Source organism: Anabrus simplex, chromosome 12, assembly GCF_040414725.1.
Source record: "Anabrus simplex isolate iqAnaSimp1 chromosome 12, ASM4041472v1, whole genome shotgun sequence".
Taxonomy (NCBI): Eukaryota; Metazoa; Arthropoda; class Insecta; order Orthoptera; family Tettigoniidae; genus Anabrus; species Anabrus simplex.
In genome coordinates, this window is record NC_090276.1 from 11,757,710 (window position 1) to 11,774,339 (window position 16,630).

The 16,630-nt window shown below is 39.6% G+C and overlaps 1 protein-coding gene across 3 annotated transcripts in view; it reads left to right on the forward strand.

Annotated features, from left to right (window-relative positions):
* HisRS (histidine--tRNA ligase) overlaps window positions 1–16,630 on the forward strand; it is an 87,552-nt gene that overhangs the window by 45,468 nt on the left and 25,454 nt on the right. For all 3 annotated transcript variants that reach the window (XM_068229881.1, XM_068229882.1, XM_067156435.2), the window contains 5 exons: window positions 406–627; window positions 2,374–2,580; window positions 9,391–9,685; window positions 11,541–11,830; window positions 16,351–16,567. In XM_068229881.1, coding sequence (XP_068085982.1) covers window positions 406–627; window positions 2,374–2,580; window positions 9,391–9,685; window positions 11,541–11,830; window positions 16,351–16,560 — 1,224 coding nt within the window. In that variant the 3' untranslated portion in view covers window positions 16,561–16,567. The remainder of the gene's footprint in view (window positions 1–405; window positions 628–2,373; window positions 2,581–9,390; window positions 9,686–11,540; window positions 11,831–16,350; window positions 16,568–16,630) is intronic.

Sequence of the window (16,630 nt, forward strand, 5' to 3'; positions counted from 1 at the left end):
ATACAATTAAATTCTTATAGAATTTTATCTTAGATATTTAAAGTTAATACAGAATCGGAATGAAGTTCATTACTTTTAAGAACTACTTCTTTGTTAACTCTTTCGGTCAACCACTTTGCGATGCGTTGGTAACATTCCCATTTGCCTGAAACTTGTTATGGAGAATTACAATAAAATGAAAGTGAATATCCATCTAATGAATACACATTATGTTGATGTGACTATACAAACATCATACTTGGGACTAGTTTCGACCTTAAATTTAGGTCATCTTCAGCCATGTTATCTAAAATTGACAAATATATTCACCTGTGTTTATCTTTCTTTTTTTTCTTTCCCCTATTTATGTCCATAACTCTCTGTGTGTGCTTAAAATTAAATTAAGTTTTAATTTGTCTTCTGCAGGAAGTGTTGACGGGGAAGTATGGTGAAGACTCCAAGCTCATCTACGACCTTGCCGACCAAGGTGGGGAGATCCTGTCGCTGCGATACGACTTGACAGTACCGTTCGCACGGTACCTGGCAATGAATAAGATCAGCAACATCAAACGTTACCACATAGCCAAAGTGTACAGGCGAGACAACCCTGCCATGACCAAAGGACGTTACCGCGAATTTTACCAGTGTGTGAGTTCAAGATATTCCTACAGTTCTGTATTTCATTTGTCGCTGTAGATCCCAAAATATTTAATATTTATGGAAGATACATGTTAATTAACTAAGTGAACAGAACTTTGGGGCCCTGTTTGAATTCTTTAAACATGGATCACCACTACTTTTTTTTATGAACAAATCTAACGTCGCTCAATGTTATAGAAGTTTTCGCTCAATATCAAGGTAGAAATTCATCCTCATGGGTACAGTGCAGACGAATAGATCGCGGGACGCAACCATTAGCAGGTATGTAATGTAGTGTATGAGCGGTCGAACCAATCACCAATTATTGGCTGTATCCACCACCTTCTCCATCATTTTGTTTATGACAACAAGTTGATCAGTTTATCTCTTTCGATTTTATGATGATTTTCCTAGAGAGTTTCTTCGAAAATGCAGATGGTCTTCTCTGCTCTACAACAAAGACAACTACGTTAATAATACAATGTGTTGCTGGCGTGTTCCAAAACCTGCATCACTTAACACATCAATAAGTAAAATTAAAAAAAAAAAAACTATGGCGTAACAGCCCCTAAAAGTCGTCGCCTACCAAGCGAGCGCTGTTCAGCCCAAAGGTCTGCAGATTACGAGGTGTCATGTGGTTAACACAACTAATCGTCTCGGCCGTTATTCTTGGCTTTCTAGACCGGGGGTGCTACTTCACCATCAGATAGCTCCTAGACTGTAATCACATAGGCTGAATGAACCTCAAACCAGCCTCAGATACAGGTAAAAATCCCTGATCTGGCCGGGAATTGAACCTGAGGCCTCCAGGTATAAGGTATAAGGCAACACATAAATAAATGCTTTATTTAACACATTCACTCTCAGCTCCTTCTGCAGGTATTTAAACATGCAGTCCAGCAATTTTTACATGCCATCCTGATTCGCTAGCTAACATGTAACACATGGCTTTAACTTAGTATCACCTCTTTACTACAAACCCCAAAAATTTGTACATACCTTCAGAAGACGATCTAGTACGATTTTTTGCTTGCCACAATTATTCTTTGTATCACTCGGCACCAACCATGCACGTCAGAGGTCTCTGGACTCTCGTGTTTATTTAGATCACATATCCCACGATGCAGTAAATTACCCCAAGCTGGAGTAAAACATTCATCTATCCGCTGTCTATCAGTGAACTAATCAACTGTGTCATCTAACGTACATTTGAACGTAAAATGTTGGTGCGAATTCAGATCTGACCAAGGTTGGATATGGTATTTTACATTCATGAAACCTATCCCAACCGTTGTCGGATATGGGAGTGAATGTGTTAACATAGCCTTGCCAGAGTGATTTGGATGTTGTAATTACATTCACTATTTAATTTTTCGTGTACATAGTACCTTACAAAAATTCAGGGTCATCTTATACGCGAGGCTGTCATACAGGTGGGCCAATTCAGTATTACTCGTAAAACAGTCTTGATTCAGCATGTTTATATAAATTGATTGTTCAGTTAAGGAAAAGGCTATGTGTGAACAGACGGGAGTTTGTCGTCTTTGAATATTTTTTTTGTTGCTTCTCATCTTTCCTTTCTGTCGCTCCCTATGTCCACTTGTAGCTGGTCATTGTGTTTATCCTGTTACATGTTTATATCCTTATTTGTAGCTGAGCTAAGTTGATAGTGCAAAGGTTTTGTTGATCTATCCTACTAACAGTTGCTTATTTGTGTCAATATTAGAATGGTTTGTTTTTTTATCTTTCCTCCAGGATTTTGACATTGCTGGTCAGTATGACCTCATGATCCCAGATGTGGAGTGTGTGAGAGTTGTCTCTGAGATCCTCAACTCTCTGAAACTTGGAGATTTCATTGTCAAGGTGAACCATCGGCAGTTGCTGGATGGCGTTTTCGAAGCATGCGGTGTTCCTGCTGACAAGTTTCGCACAATATGTTCGGCTGTTGATAAACTGGACAAGGTAATGTTATGTTCTGCACTCCTGAAATATACAACAACTTGATAACGTGTAAATCATTGAGTGAGTGTGTTTATTTATTTATTTATTTATTTATTTATTTATTTATTACCAGCAGCGCCGAATTACAAAGATCCGAAATATGTACGGTAATCTAAAACAAGAAATATACAAACATTTACAAAGGACACAAATATACACAATAAAAACTGTACAGTCCTATGTTTTATATATATTTACATAAATAATGATATAAACAAAGGAAAATACTTAACAAGAGAAGAGACAGGAAAGAACAAGAAGGAAAATGAAATTGTTAGAAATATCATGACGGTAGAAAGGATACGGTGGGAAGATACTAGGTTCTTGTTGATAGATAAGATATTGAACATTGCTGGAACTGGTATATAGAAGAACCTTTGGCTAAGAGAAAGCCAGGAGTAAAGAATATGGAAGAGGGTCTTCAGTCTGGTACTATGGGATGGGACGGGGAGGGGGAATAAAGAAACTAATTCTGGTGATCTAAATCAACCAATAGCTGCTTTGTATAGCAGCTGTAGGTTGGCTACACTTGTCCAAGCAGAAAGAGTTTTGATGTTTATTTTCACAAGCACTTGGTTAGTCCTCAAGTTGCGACAAACAGGGACCTTGGTTCTGACGATTGTACACAGTCAAGGTGGCTGATATTTTAAGAAGAAGAAGAAGAAGAGATGGGCCAGACTGGAGAGGCGTATTCAACAGTCAGGAAGGTACAGGAAACGTAGAATGTTTCCCACTGACATAGATCGGATTATATTTGTCGCAGCTCTTACTTATACCATCATTTTTGTTTTCAGTGTGTTAAGATGCATTCCATATAATTCACTGGCTCATGCTACTGTATCAACTATTCTTTGCAGTCCTTCTGCACTATCAGCGAGTAGTACTATGTCATCAGCATATCTGAAGTTGTTAATAATTACTCAATTTATAGAAATGCCATCCTCTATATCTTCCAGAGCCTCTCTGAACAACTCCTCGGAGTAGATATTAAACAGTAATGGAGACAGTGTACATCCTTGTTAAACTTCTTTACAAATTTGAAATTCTTCTGATGTTTGGTTCTCTATTCATACTTTAGCTCTTTGATACTAGTAAAGATTAGCAACATTCTTACACTTTCGTCATCTATGCTAGATACTCAGTAGAATTTCTAGGAGCTTTCCTTGTTGGACCTTGTCGAAAGTTTTTTCATGGCCAACAGAGAAGGCAAACATAAAATCAAATCTACTCATAATCACACTCTTGCATCACTGTGAAGTCAAGTGACTGCGAACTGTCAAAATTTCTGTTGTGATGAAAGTCTTTTCATTTCAACTGACCTCCTGTGGGTGGTGGATGCAGATGAAGAATACACCCACGGTATCCCCTATCGTAAGAGGACTAAAAGGGACGACCCTGAGATGATGGATCTTGAACCATGAGATTACCTATGATTAGTATCATCACGCGACTGTGAGCTTGCATCTTTGAGATAGTGGGTACGAATCCCACTGTCGGCAGCCCTGAAGATGGTTTTCCTTGATTTCCCATTTTCACACAGGCAAATGCTGAGGCTGTACCTTAACCCTTTCAGACCGTGTACGCACAATTGTGCGGGTTCATATTTTATTTATGTCTGAGATTATTTGACGTTTTCTTGGCACTAGACTGGACTGCAGTGCTGGTGCGGGACACGTAGCATACTTCAGCTGTTTTTATTTAGTACTTGACCACCAGGGGGCAGGAAGAAGAATTTAAAAATACAGTTCATTAGCAAGATGGCGGGAAGCAGTAATGCCTAAAGTAAGTATTTACTGCTTTCATATTAATCTAGAAGTTTTACTGAATGTCAGAATATAATCAATGAAGTGTGTAAATTGTGTAGCAAACGTAAATTGTGAACTTACAACATCGTACGTAATACCATGAGGTTTTGAATGTTGATACACACACATGTGCGGGATAGGTTTCCTTACAGGCAATGCATGCAAGAGTGCTGGGTACTGTCACAAAAAGGTGTGTGAAAGCAAAACTCGTACTCTACATGAGAAATGTAATGTATAAGATTTAAATTGTTTAAAATCGTTCCACACTGTAAAATAGAACGTTTGATCATGTACGTATATTCACATGCATTGAGGTAATTTTTCTTTTTTGTAAGTAGAGGCTGAAAAGTGCTGTATACTAACAAATTTTTAACATCTATTTAAGTGAGTAGGAAATTGTTTTAAATTAGGTTAGAACATAAGTAGTTCTGATTTAGCAACCCATAAATCATTTTAAGTTGAACATACTGATCTCCTGTATATACTGAAAAAATCTGTGAAAATATTGTGATTTCCATTTGATTTGAACATAAATAGGGCATCCCATTTGAACTTTAAAACATGATCAACCAATTCATTCCAAATGTGAACATAATGTTCATAGACATCAATGCATATTATTGTAAACAATTAGTTTTTAAGAATAGGTTTAATATAACATCCACTTCAGAGCTCTGACTTAGAGTATAGAATTTATAGCTGATGATGCCTGCAATGACAGTTGAAACATGTACCATTATACACTGACTGAGCTAATGTCATAGGATAGCGGAGCCCTGATGCGCAGGTGTGTTGTCTGTGCACCACACGCCCCCTTGCCAGCCACCCTCGATGTTCGTGACCGGCGACATCTGTGACGGATTGTCAATAGTGACAGACGGGCAACCGTGCAACAAATCACGGCTCAATTCAACACAGGCCGTGCTAGACACGTCTCCCAGTGGACAATCCGTAGGAACATGGGTTCTATGGGGTATGGGAGCCGGTGCCACACACGGGTGCCAGTGTTAACCCTACGTCATCCAGCACAATGTCACACATGTCGCCAGTCACCAGGTATGGACACTGGAACAATGGCGTAATGTGATATGGTCGGCCGAATCACGATTTCAACTGCAACATGCCGATGGGAGGCACCGTGTATGGCGCAGACCACATGAAGCGATGGATCCTGCCTGCCTAGAAGGTGTGGTCCAGGGTGCTGGTGTCTCTGTTATGGTCTGGGGTGCATTTTCCTGGTATGGAATGGGACCCCTAGTTGTTCTGGAAGAGACTTTGAATGGTAAGCCGTATGTTGATCTGCTCGGAAACCATCTCCACCCATTTTTGGCCTTTTAGTGCCCAGACGGTTCTGCAGTGTTTCAAGATCATAACGCACCGGCCCAACGCTCCTACATCATCTAGGAACATGCAGCGGAGGTCCAACGACTGCCATGGCCACCCAGGAGCCCCGATATGAACCCTATCGAGCATATCTGGGATGTCCTGGAATGCAGGCTCCGTGCCATGGATCCTGCACCCACGACAGACCAGCATTGGCAGCCACTCTGCAAACGATTTGGTGTCGGCTGCGTCCAGAGGACTACCAGGGACTTGTCGACTCACTTCCACGGCGTCTCACTGCAGTTCGCAGGGCCAAAAGAGGCCCCACACACTTATTAGGTACTATCCCATGACATTTGCTAAGCCAGTGTAGTAATAGTGCCTATATCCACCTATTCAATACTTTGAAATCTTTGAGACTATGATTCAATCATTATATTACAGAAATTAGTGGCAGCAGAAGAGCCGAAACACATGCATATCTGGGATGTTGTCTTGACCAAGCATTCTTTGAAATTTTTCCATTCTTCTTCAACTGTTCAAGTGTCTGTTTTTGGTATTCGCTGCTGGATTTTCTCTTGATATTCTGTGGCCTTCTCTTTATCCTTCAATTTCCATACCTTTAATTTCTTGTCCTGGATGGTTCTTATTTCCTTCAACTTTTTAAACCAGAAACTACTAACAAGGAGCCTATGATCACTGTCAAGAGACACACTTAAGATCATTCTCACATCCAGCAACATTTCTTGTATATGTTTATCTACCGTAATATAATCAATGATAGACCTGTTGCCCATTCCATCCATATCTGGTGATTTTGTGACTTTTCTGTTTGTGATACCAGGTATTACCAATAACTATGTTATTTCTCAGACAGAAATCTAGGAGTCTACTTCCCTCAGCATTCCTTGGTCCCTATCCCTGTGTGCGTGTGATGCTCTCATAAGCTTGCCTTCATTCATGTCACCTCTAACTTGCTTTTCCAAGGATTCTTCAAATAGGTCTTTCTCTGAACTATCACAACCTACTTGTGGGGCATAGCACTGAATGATACTAATGTTCTGGGTAGGGTTTAATTTTAGATTGACTTGGATAATCCTGTCAGATTTGAAGTTTGTCTTATACATGCTGTTTCATTGAATGGTCCTTTATAACACTCACTCCATTCTTAGCTGAACTTCCTCCCGACCAGTATAGATGTAACCTTCTCTGAGTTCACTTGACCCTTGTCCTTTCCACTTGGTTTCACTCAGTCCTAGTTCATTAATATTCCTCATTTTCATCAAATCAACACTCTTTTATTTTCCCTGTTAAAGTAACGATATTCAGAGTTGCTACTCTGATTGTGGTCGTTGTCTTGTAGATTTTAGTTCTCTTGCGGGATCTTGATGGAGCATCAAGCGTTGTGCTGTCATTAATATCAATACCAGAACTTACGTCCTTATTGGGTTTCTTTAACAATCCAAGGCTTCTTTTGGTTTCGAAAGCAATTAAAAATTTCTCTCTTCCACTGACTTGCTAGGCCTAACGTTTTAGAGGTTTTTCTGTCAGGGGTTGTCTCCCTTAGCCTTTGGCAGTCCCCTGCCTCACTGCAAGGCAACAGCTGATGAGTTCATGAGACATTTCCTACACAAAGGTATCATCTAACCTTCCAAGGGAAAACTCCTCCACCCGTAGCTGTTGGTTTTCCCGTAGTTTGTCGGCTTTAGTATCGACCGCCCAACCCTCGTAACACGTCACAGGTACTGTTGCATACGGTAGCAGAGACTTTCCTGACCTGACCTGACAACTGATCCAGCCCGAAAATATTAATGTTGTCTGTAAAACTGTTAATTTTACTAAGTATCAGGTATAGTAGATGCTTTATAACTCTGCCACTGAGTAGCCATGGCCTTTCTAAGAATTAAAAGGCTTGTGTGTTTTGATGTCATTTTGCGGATTTGAGAAACTTCATTGTAGAGGCTAATACAGGGACTTTTTTTAATCTGTTCAGGGGATTCCCAGTCGCCTGCACTGCGAGCCTGTCTCCCACCAAACACTTTGCCGTGATGCACTTCTTGGCGCCACAAGTTCCCCTCCTTTCCAGTCTGTTGAGAACTTTATCAGCGTAGGGTTCAATTTAGTCAAGTGTTCACGTGTTTAGTGCTCATGTGTTGTTCCAATGCCATTATCATTACGTTAGTGTGGGTATATACATAATACCGTTGTAAAGTACAGGTATTCTTGTGCGAAAACACTCGATGACTCACTGCCGGGCGAATGCTGGCTGCATGTTAACATACTATCCACTTCATGTCCAAATAAGTAATGAAAACAAAAATTCCACCTAATCGATACTTTCTCTTTTATTTAGCCTTAGGCTATTTAAACAGACATTAAAATTAGATTCAGAACATGTTTCAAATGCTTTGCATTCATCATCAGCTGTTTACAATAAGCATAGGTAAAAATAGCTAAGAACGATCTCACAATTTACTTTAAAACCTTAAAAACAAGTGTTAGTCGTGCGCATGTTGGTGGATTGGGGGGAGGGGTTTGGGAGGGGAGGTTGCATTGAAGGCGATTGTTAGTTGGACTATAACTTATTATTAAAAACTTAATATTAAAAACACTGATTGGGCTAAAAATTATAGTTTTACTATGAGTCTTGTGAGTTTATCTATAAAATCATTGATTGTGGAAGCTTGTAGATCCTTTGATGAAGTATTTCTGTAGAACAGTTTGTAAAAAGTTTGTCTTCTTAAGACGGCATCCGGTTGTTTTCACGTCTCTTGTCACTTGTTAGGTGGAGAGGTGTGGCTTGTTTTGATGAAAGAGGTTTACTATTTGATGTTTAAGAGACTTGTTAAAAATGCATCGTCTGTATCATGACCTGTAACTGGCAGAAGAAGGTTGCGTCAATAAGTTTGATTGTCTGAAAACGTGACGATTAATAAGGCTATTGGTGTTAGAAAGTATAGAGATATAAACTTACCCTTGTCTTGTGTGTTTACGTGTACTTACCGTGCTACGGGAGTGGGTTTAATCCAGCTGCCTTCGATCTTGTATTGTAGCGGTGTACTGTGGTCTGTGAGCTAACCTGGTTAGGAGGGAGGGGGAGCGAGGACGTGTCGTCATTTACTGTATCGGGCGGGGAGGTGGCTTCTGCCTGTGACGTATCGGCCTCGTGATTACTTGGTGTGTTCGTTGGGCGTATTTGTTTCCTTCGTAGTGACTCCGTGTATCTCAATATGCATTCGAATAAGGGGTTTCTCTGCTCGTTTATTTCATTCAAGTTTTTGTCCCTATTAAATGACTTGTCTAAGAATATGTGAATGCTTTCTAGATTGTTCATTAATCTTTCCTTGTTCAGTCTGTTGAGAATTACGAGGTCTTGTTTAATATCTGTAAATTCACCTTGTTTTCTTGACACAGCGAAAGCTATATAGTATTATGTCTGCTGCCATTCATGTTTACTAGAAGAAACATGGAATCATTTCTAGAATGTAATGTATTCATGAAGAACATGTGACTGTAAATAAGGCAGCCCAAGCAATGCTTGACCACCATGTTCCACTGTGCTGAAGTATTCAAGCTTGAATACTTCACTGCTTTTAAGTTCATATTTCTACTACTTATGACTGTCTTCCTGTGTGTCATATAGCTTTCTTGGGAAGAGGTGCGTCAGGAGATGGTGCAGGAGAAGGGTTTGGACAGTGACGTAGCGGACCGTGTGGGTCAGCTGGTGAGGCGGAGTGGTGGTCCAGAGTTGGTCGATGAGTTGCAGAAGGACGAGAAGCTATGCTCCTCCAAAAGTGCGAGAGAAGGACTGGAAGCCATGAAGCTCTTCTTGCACTACTGTGAGCTCTATGGATTACAGAACCAGGTGCGTTTTGACCTGAGTTTGGCACGGGGTCTCGACTACTACACTGGCATCATTTACGAAGCTGTTCTTCTGGGTAAGTTTGAAAGAAGTGTGCAGTTTTATGTTTCTGTTCAACCCTTGTACTTATGCAGGTATAGCTGTTAGACACAACTATTGATTTCTTCAGCCCACAGCACTAAAAGAAATCTGTAAGCACTTGGTAATCTGTCCTATATATATTATACACTGTCGTAGACATTCACTTGCTGACGAGTATAACAGTTATCTTCAGAGTGCATTATAGCTTCTTTGATGGCTGAGGAAACAAATTGTAGAACTACAAGCTCTACCAAAGTTCTTTGTTATTATAGAGCCTGGCATTTATTTATTTATTCATTCTCGATTGTCTCCTTATCTGCGGCAGATGAACTTCTCAGAAAGTTGACGTCACTGCTCAACTCCTCCAGGAAGACCAAGTCTTGATGTCAGGTAGCAGTTGGTCATAAAACTAAAGCCAGAAATATCTCCTCCTATGAAAGTACTGGGTTGATATAATGACAATGAAAGTTAGCAATGCTACAAATGCTAGGGCATTCCCAATAAGTAGGGACCTCTGAAAGTGGGAAATAAAATGCTTCATTGTGGGTGGGGAAAAAGTGATTAATACAGTTGATGAAGTCTGCTATAGCTGTAGCGAGTATGGCATATAACCCGTTATAATGCCAGTTTCTTCCTGTCCCTTGAAAATTCCTTATATTAAACTGGGTATTATCCTTCGGTTATAGCAAGAGCCCTATCACCAACACATCCGTGATTCCGAGCGATCGTACGATTTTTTCCATTACAGATATTTATGCACCCAACGTTTATATTGCATGCAATCAATCACCTTTGGTATCATTTCCTCGCTATGTCCACTAGCGAGCTCTCTCATCGACATTCGAAGATGATGTAATACCCGTCGACTGCTGGTCTGTAAAGAAAAATCGAAATAACAGAGAACATGTTTTCATAATAAATCTGTAAATGGCCGATAGCGGTTGTTAAGTTGTTAAAAAATAAAGGCTGAAGTAAACTATCGCTTAATTTTAATGCTATACACTGAAATTAAGTAAGAATGGGATACACTTCAAAATATGGCAGAGTGCATCATTGGTTTATGTTTTCTTGCTTCTGGTTAAATTTTGGAAAAGCTATTCCCAGGTAAATTTTATTGCAAGTTATAAATGTCATATTGGGATCCATATTGAACTCGTATAAGCTCATGAATGTTCTTGTAGAAGTCTATCTTTTCAGTACAATTTGTGATTTATTAGAAATCTAAACTGATGTTACATAATGGAATAACGGGGCATGTTTCGCCTAAATATATTAGGCATCTTCAGTCATGGTGTCTCAATACTAATACTAGTTAACCATTTTAATTCGCGATATATTTTCATTTCTTGGTGTGAATGATTATTTCAAAACCATCTAACATCATTTGGTACAATCTAATGTTAATATGCAGTGAAGAATGATATAATATCCTAGGTGCCGGTAGAGACATGTGATTGGTGATTTCTTTATGTGTATGCGTAAAAGTTTCACTTGTAATGTTAAAACTACCATCTACTACCTTCTAACTAACAGAAAGACACGAAGAACATATCGGTTCCTGGGACAATTTATAGGTTTAATTAAGGCGGCAGTGAATGTGCTACTATCTCTCAGTAGATAGAGGCTACATTATAGCTCCGGTATTTATCTGGTGTGAAAATGGGGAAATCACAGAAAATCATTTTCAGGACTGCTGATGGTATGTTTCAAACCCACAGCTTCATAAACGATACCGCATGCCATATATATATGAATACACTCAATCCTTTATCTTCATCCATGCATAAATAATTTAGAATGTTTGATCTTTCCTTATGTATGATAAGGGCATGGTGAAACGGGTGTTGCAGGTGAAGAGAAGAACGATGCTAGTGGAGAAGGTGTTGGCGTGGGCAGCATCGCAGGTGGTGGTCGGTACGACAATTTGGTTGGCATGTTTGATCCTCGTCACAAGAACGTGCCTTGCGTCGGCGTGAGCATCGGTGTGGAGAGGGTATTCTCTGTGCTGGAGGCTAAGATGGCTAGCAACAACACCAAGATCCGTACCACGGAAGTGGAGTTGTACGTGGCCTCTGCCCAGAAGAACCTCCTAGAAGAGCGCATGAAGCTATGCAAAGAGCTTTGGGATGCCAACATCAAGGTATGATGCTATATCTTCATTGTAACACCGTGGATACAGTTTATAAATTTCACTGTCAAGAATCCATATTGGTATTAAATCAGTTGTAATTGAGATATTTCTCACCTTTTCAATACATTTATTATTGTTTTGTCTTTATCAAGAACAAACACACAAGTAGTACGTTAAAATATCATTAAGACATTTCTGCTGGGGACAAAAAAAATGAACGTGTTAAGCGAGAAAACGTACTACTGAATATACGAATAAAAACTATCCAACAGAGATACAGAAACACTAGATAAGATTTTTTTCGACATGAAGGCATTTGTACAATTTAGTACAGTTTACGAACTTTATCATATAGATCCGTACTGATACAGTTAAAACTAAGAAACAATGTTAGGTTATGGTCCACCCATTGATTGGGTGGGCCAAAACCTAATGAAGGCATTTTACGTTGTTTATCCACAGGTACAATGAAAACTGTATCTACCATTTCTCAGAATGAGAGGAAGGTATTAAAAGGTGTGGAAAACACGAGAGAATAAATATGAAAACCTTTTCTGCTGGGGTTTATAAAATAGCAAGTTCACTGAACGGTGTGAAAAACACCAAACAACAAATGAAAACATATGCACGGGGGCCAATAAAAATATCAAAGTGTTATTGCAGATCACACTCTTTCTAAAACAAATGTTAATGGAAGCCTTTTATTTCGGAGCAGTGGGTTATAAAACATTATTTTCTGGTCGCACTCTTCGGGTCGATTGTATAAACATCATTGATAGGGCATCAGTTTTAATCTAAGTTCAGAAAATGATCTAAGATCAGACTGGTGTCGTTTTGTATAGCGCTGATCTAAGATCAACTAATCCAAGTTCAATTTTGATCCCAGTTCAAATGTGAGTGCTTGGCAACAGTGCAGAGACAGCTGAGTATCGCGAGTTGCGTTGAGCAGTGTGAATCTCTTTTCCTTCGTATTCTGTGTGCCGAGTGAAAGAAGGAAAGAAAAAATGACTGAAATGAAGCAGAAAAAGGACCGTTAAAATTTTTCCAAGGAGTACAGGGATGCCCTAGTTTAAATCGTACTGGGCGAGTTGGCCGTGCGGTTAGGGGCGCGCAGTTGTGAGCTTGAATCCGGGAGATAGTGGGTTCGCGCCCCATTGTCGGCAGCCCAGGAGATGGTTTTCCGTGGTTTCCTATTTTCACACCAGGCAAATGCTGGTGCTGTGCCTTAAGACCACGGCTGCTTCCTTCCCACTCCTAGAACTTTCCTATCTGTGTCGATGCGACGTAAAGCCAATTCTAAAAAAAAACACGAGGTAACTTCACTCTTAGCCCCATACTGAGACAAGGGAACAGTCTTTACACAACCCCAAATGTCCTTTCTATTACTGACCTTGTTGCTTTATGGGCTCGATTATAAGCTCGCTCTGCAGCTGTTTCGACATGGAGTACTGGAGTCAGCAGGTAACGACAACACTGATAGCCATTGTCTCCCAGGAGTAGGCCTAGGCCTTCTGGAATGTCTCATGTTTCGAACTGAGCATACACTTGTAAATTAATGAAGATATTGCTATTGTGAGCAGATCCTAGCCATCTTGCTACGATATTTAGGGACCTGAGCCGAGCATCACAAATAACTTTAACTTCTAACGAAAACCACCCATGACGATTCTTATGAACTTCTGCGTTATCACCCCCAGGAGATATTATAGGTATGTGGGTACAATCTATAGCGCCTAGAACACCAAGGAAGTGTTATACATCGAAAAAATCACGCATGAGTTTCCTCACGTCAATTTGTTCAGAAGGCATTTTGATAAACTCGTCTTTCAGTGCAGCAATAAGATTAGATACACGATGAATGGCTCTGTGGACTGTCACTGCATCTACATGCAGTAAATCACCGACGACTAACTGAAAACTTCCCGTGGCAAAGAATCTCAAAGTTAGTAATAACATGTGCATTGGAGACAAAGGTTCGTTTATCTTGGTAGGTTTAACTAGAATATCACGCAACCTGAGTTCTAGCTGTTCCATGGTATCTTTTCCTAAGCGATCCCTCAGTTTAAACTTCTTATCACTCAGTTCTCTCATTGGATTTCCTCTTTCATGGAACACACGGGGAGCCTGATGAAATTAATCATTTTCATCATCAGAAGATATATCCGTGAAATCAGAGTGATCAGACATCTGTAGAATACGAACGAGATAATATAATAATGTAAGCGATTTATCGAGGTTATGTTATAGAATTATTACATGAGGTTAGACTTCAGTGTATTTTTTTTTTTTTTTACTATTTATCGTAACAACACAGGTAATATTTTATTAACAATCAGCTGTTCTTGTATCTCAAGTAGAAAACAACTCCTCGAACTAAGATCAAAGAGTTTGATCGGAGAAATTTCTCCAGTCAAAGTTGATCTTAGTTCAGTGCGAATTGATCTCAGATTAACGTTTATACAATACAGATGTCAGAGTTTTGCGTGAACCGAGATCAATTTCTTCTCTGATCTAAGATAAAACGGTTTATACAATCGGCCCTTAGACAATGAATTGGAGGTTATACTCGGCCATGTACATGTTTCGTCCCTCTATATGGGACATCTTCAGTTATAAAAATAAATTATATCTAAAAAAAGTCAATGGACATGTTATTTAAATAAACAAGGAAAACATTTTAAAAGTTTGTAAGAAAACATTTTTGTGTCAGTATGTTATCCTCCTCCTTCCACCGAGCAAGTGGCCGCGCGGTTCGGGTCACAGAGCTATCGGCTTCCATTCGGGAGATAGTGGGTGCGAACCCCACTGCTGGTAGCCCTGAAAGTGGTTTTCAGTGGTTTCCCATTTTCACACCAAGCAAATGCTGGGGCTGTACCTTAAGGCAGCGGCTGCTTCCTTCCCGCTCCTAGCCCTTTCCTATCCCATCGTCACTATAAGACCAAACTATAAAGTATTTCATAGTTTTGAGTTTTATACATGTAGCAGTTTCTAGTTTTTGACTTTTGTACATGTTTTTAGCTGAGGATGATCCAGACAAGGGTTGAAACTATAGTCCTCTCCGTGTAAGGACGTACCCTAAGGGTGCAACCTTACCCTTTCTCCCCTGTAATATTAAGATATTGATTTATGGTTACTTTTCTTGCTGTTGGGTCTTTTTCAGTGTCGGTAACCATACAGTTTAGGGACCCTACTTGCCGATACGACGTCTTACATTTACCGTTAATCTGGCACGTTGGCAACGTTCAATCACTGCTCTAGCGTGAATTGCGTGTTGCCACCGCATCGCCGTTAAAGTCACTAGTGATACATTTGCGAGAATATTTAAAGCATATTTTCTTTTTCTGTGGGATTGTAAATCTATTTGGCTAATACCAGGTAAGTAGGATTGTGGCATGTTCGGATAATGCATTTAATAACATAGTTTGTGTGAAATGATGAAAGTGCTCAAATACGTCAGTCTCATGTCTAGATCTACCGGTACATGAAATAACTCTTACGGGACGAAATTTTGGCAGTAGAACTTATAACATTATTATTTTCAAATCCGCAGTGAACTTGAAAGCTGACCTAAATTCCGTTCACGGAGCTTGGCACATTAGTATTCCTATATGTTTCCTGATAAGCTTGAAGATATAACCAGCCTGCAGGCTGAAAATATGCCCAATAATCTCTCTCCTTACTAGTTACCGGTATTGAAGAGAGAAGGAAATATTCGCGCAAAAGAAAGGGAAGTCATTGGATGTCTGGAACTTTCGAAAATCACACTGCAAAGACTTATTAAATAAATTGCATCGTTTAACACGCCCCTCTTTTCAAGAATATGGTTATAGTACGCCTACTGTATATCAAAATAAAGACAGATAATTTAAGTGAGAAAGTGTGTTTATTTCCTTAATTCCTCATTGAGGAGATATTCATAATTATCTTGATTTATTTCATCTTTTATCATTTACTAGGGTAGGGAAACATTCATTATCGGTGTTTACATTGAGGTTAGTTTGTTATGGTTATGTCTGATGATTTTAATATGTAACCAGGCAGGTTGGCAGCAGTGATCAGCCATTACAAAAAAGAGAAAAGAAGAGCATCGGGCGGCGATATTTACTTTCTGGGGTATTTCCTTACGTGGCAATTACTATAGTACTAGTTATTTTAATGTAGCCTATAAAATGTAAGATTCTAATTTTACAACAGTAAATCTGTGTGTATTGATCAGGTGGAACATCCACCCTTTTAACTTTGTTACTATATTAATTTTGGATCTGCAAACGTATCAGTAGTGGCAACATGTTCCAATTCATATTCTTTTTCCTCTTCTGCATTCACCCTGTCCACATCCCCTGTAAAAGTCATAAATCACTAGTATACCGGTGAAATATAAACAACCAAACACCTTGAACGCCATTGGGAGCATCTCTTCTCAGGACACAGAACAAAGACTTTGTGAAATGAAAATATCCCAAAAAAATATTATGTTTATTAGTTCTGTGCTCAGATATCTGATAGTGAAACGTACTTGTTTCATGCAGGTTGAACACTCGTATAAGAAGAATCCCAAGCTTCTGGCTCAGTTGCAGTATTGTGAAGAGTGTGGCATCCCGTTTGCTGTCATCCTCGGAGAATCAGAAGTGCAGCGAGGCGTTGTCAAGTTGCGTGAAGTAGAGTCTCGTCAAGAAGTTGAAGTTCCTCGTGTTGCACTGGTTCAGGAAGTGCTGCAGAGGTTGGGGAGGACCAGCTAGTGAACAGGTATTGTTTAATGAATTTTAAGTTTTTGTACTGATTGCTGCCTATGCAAGTGAGTTACGTGAA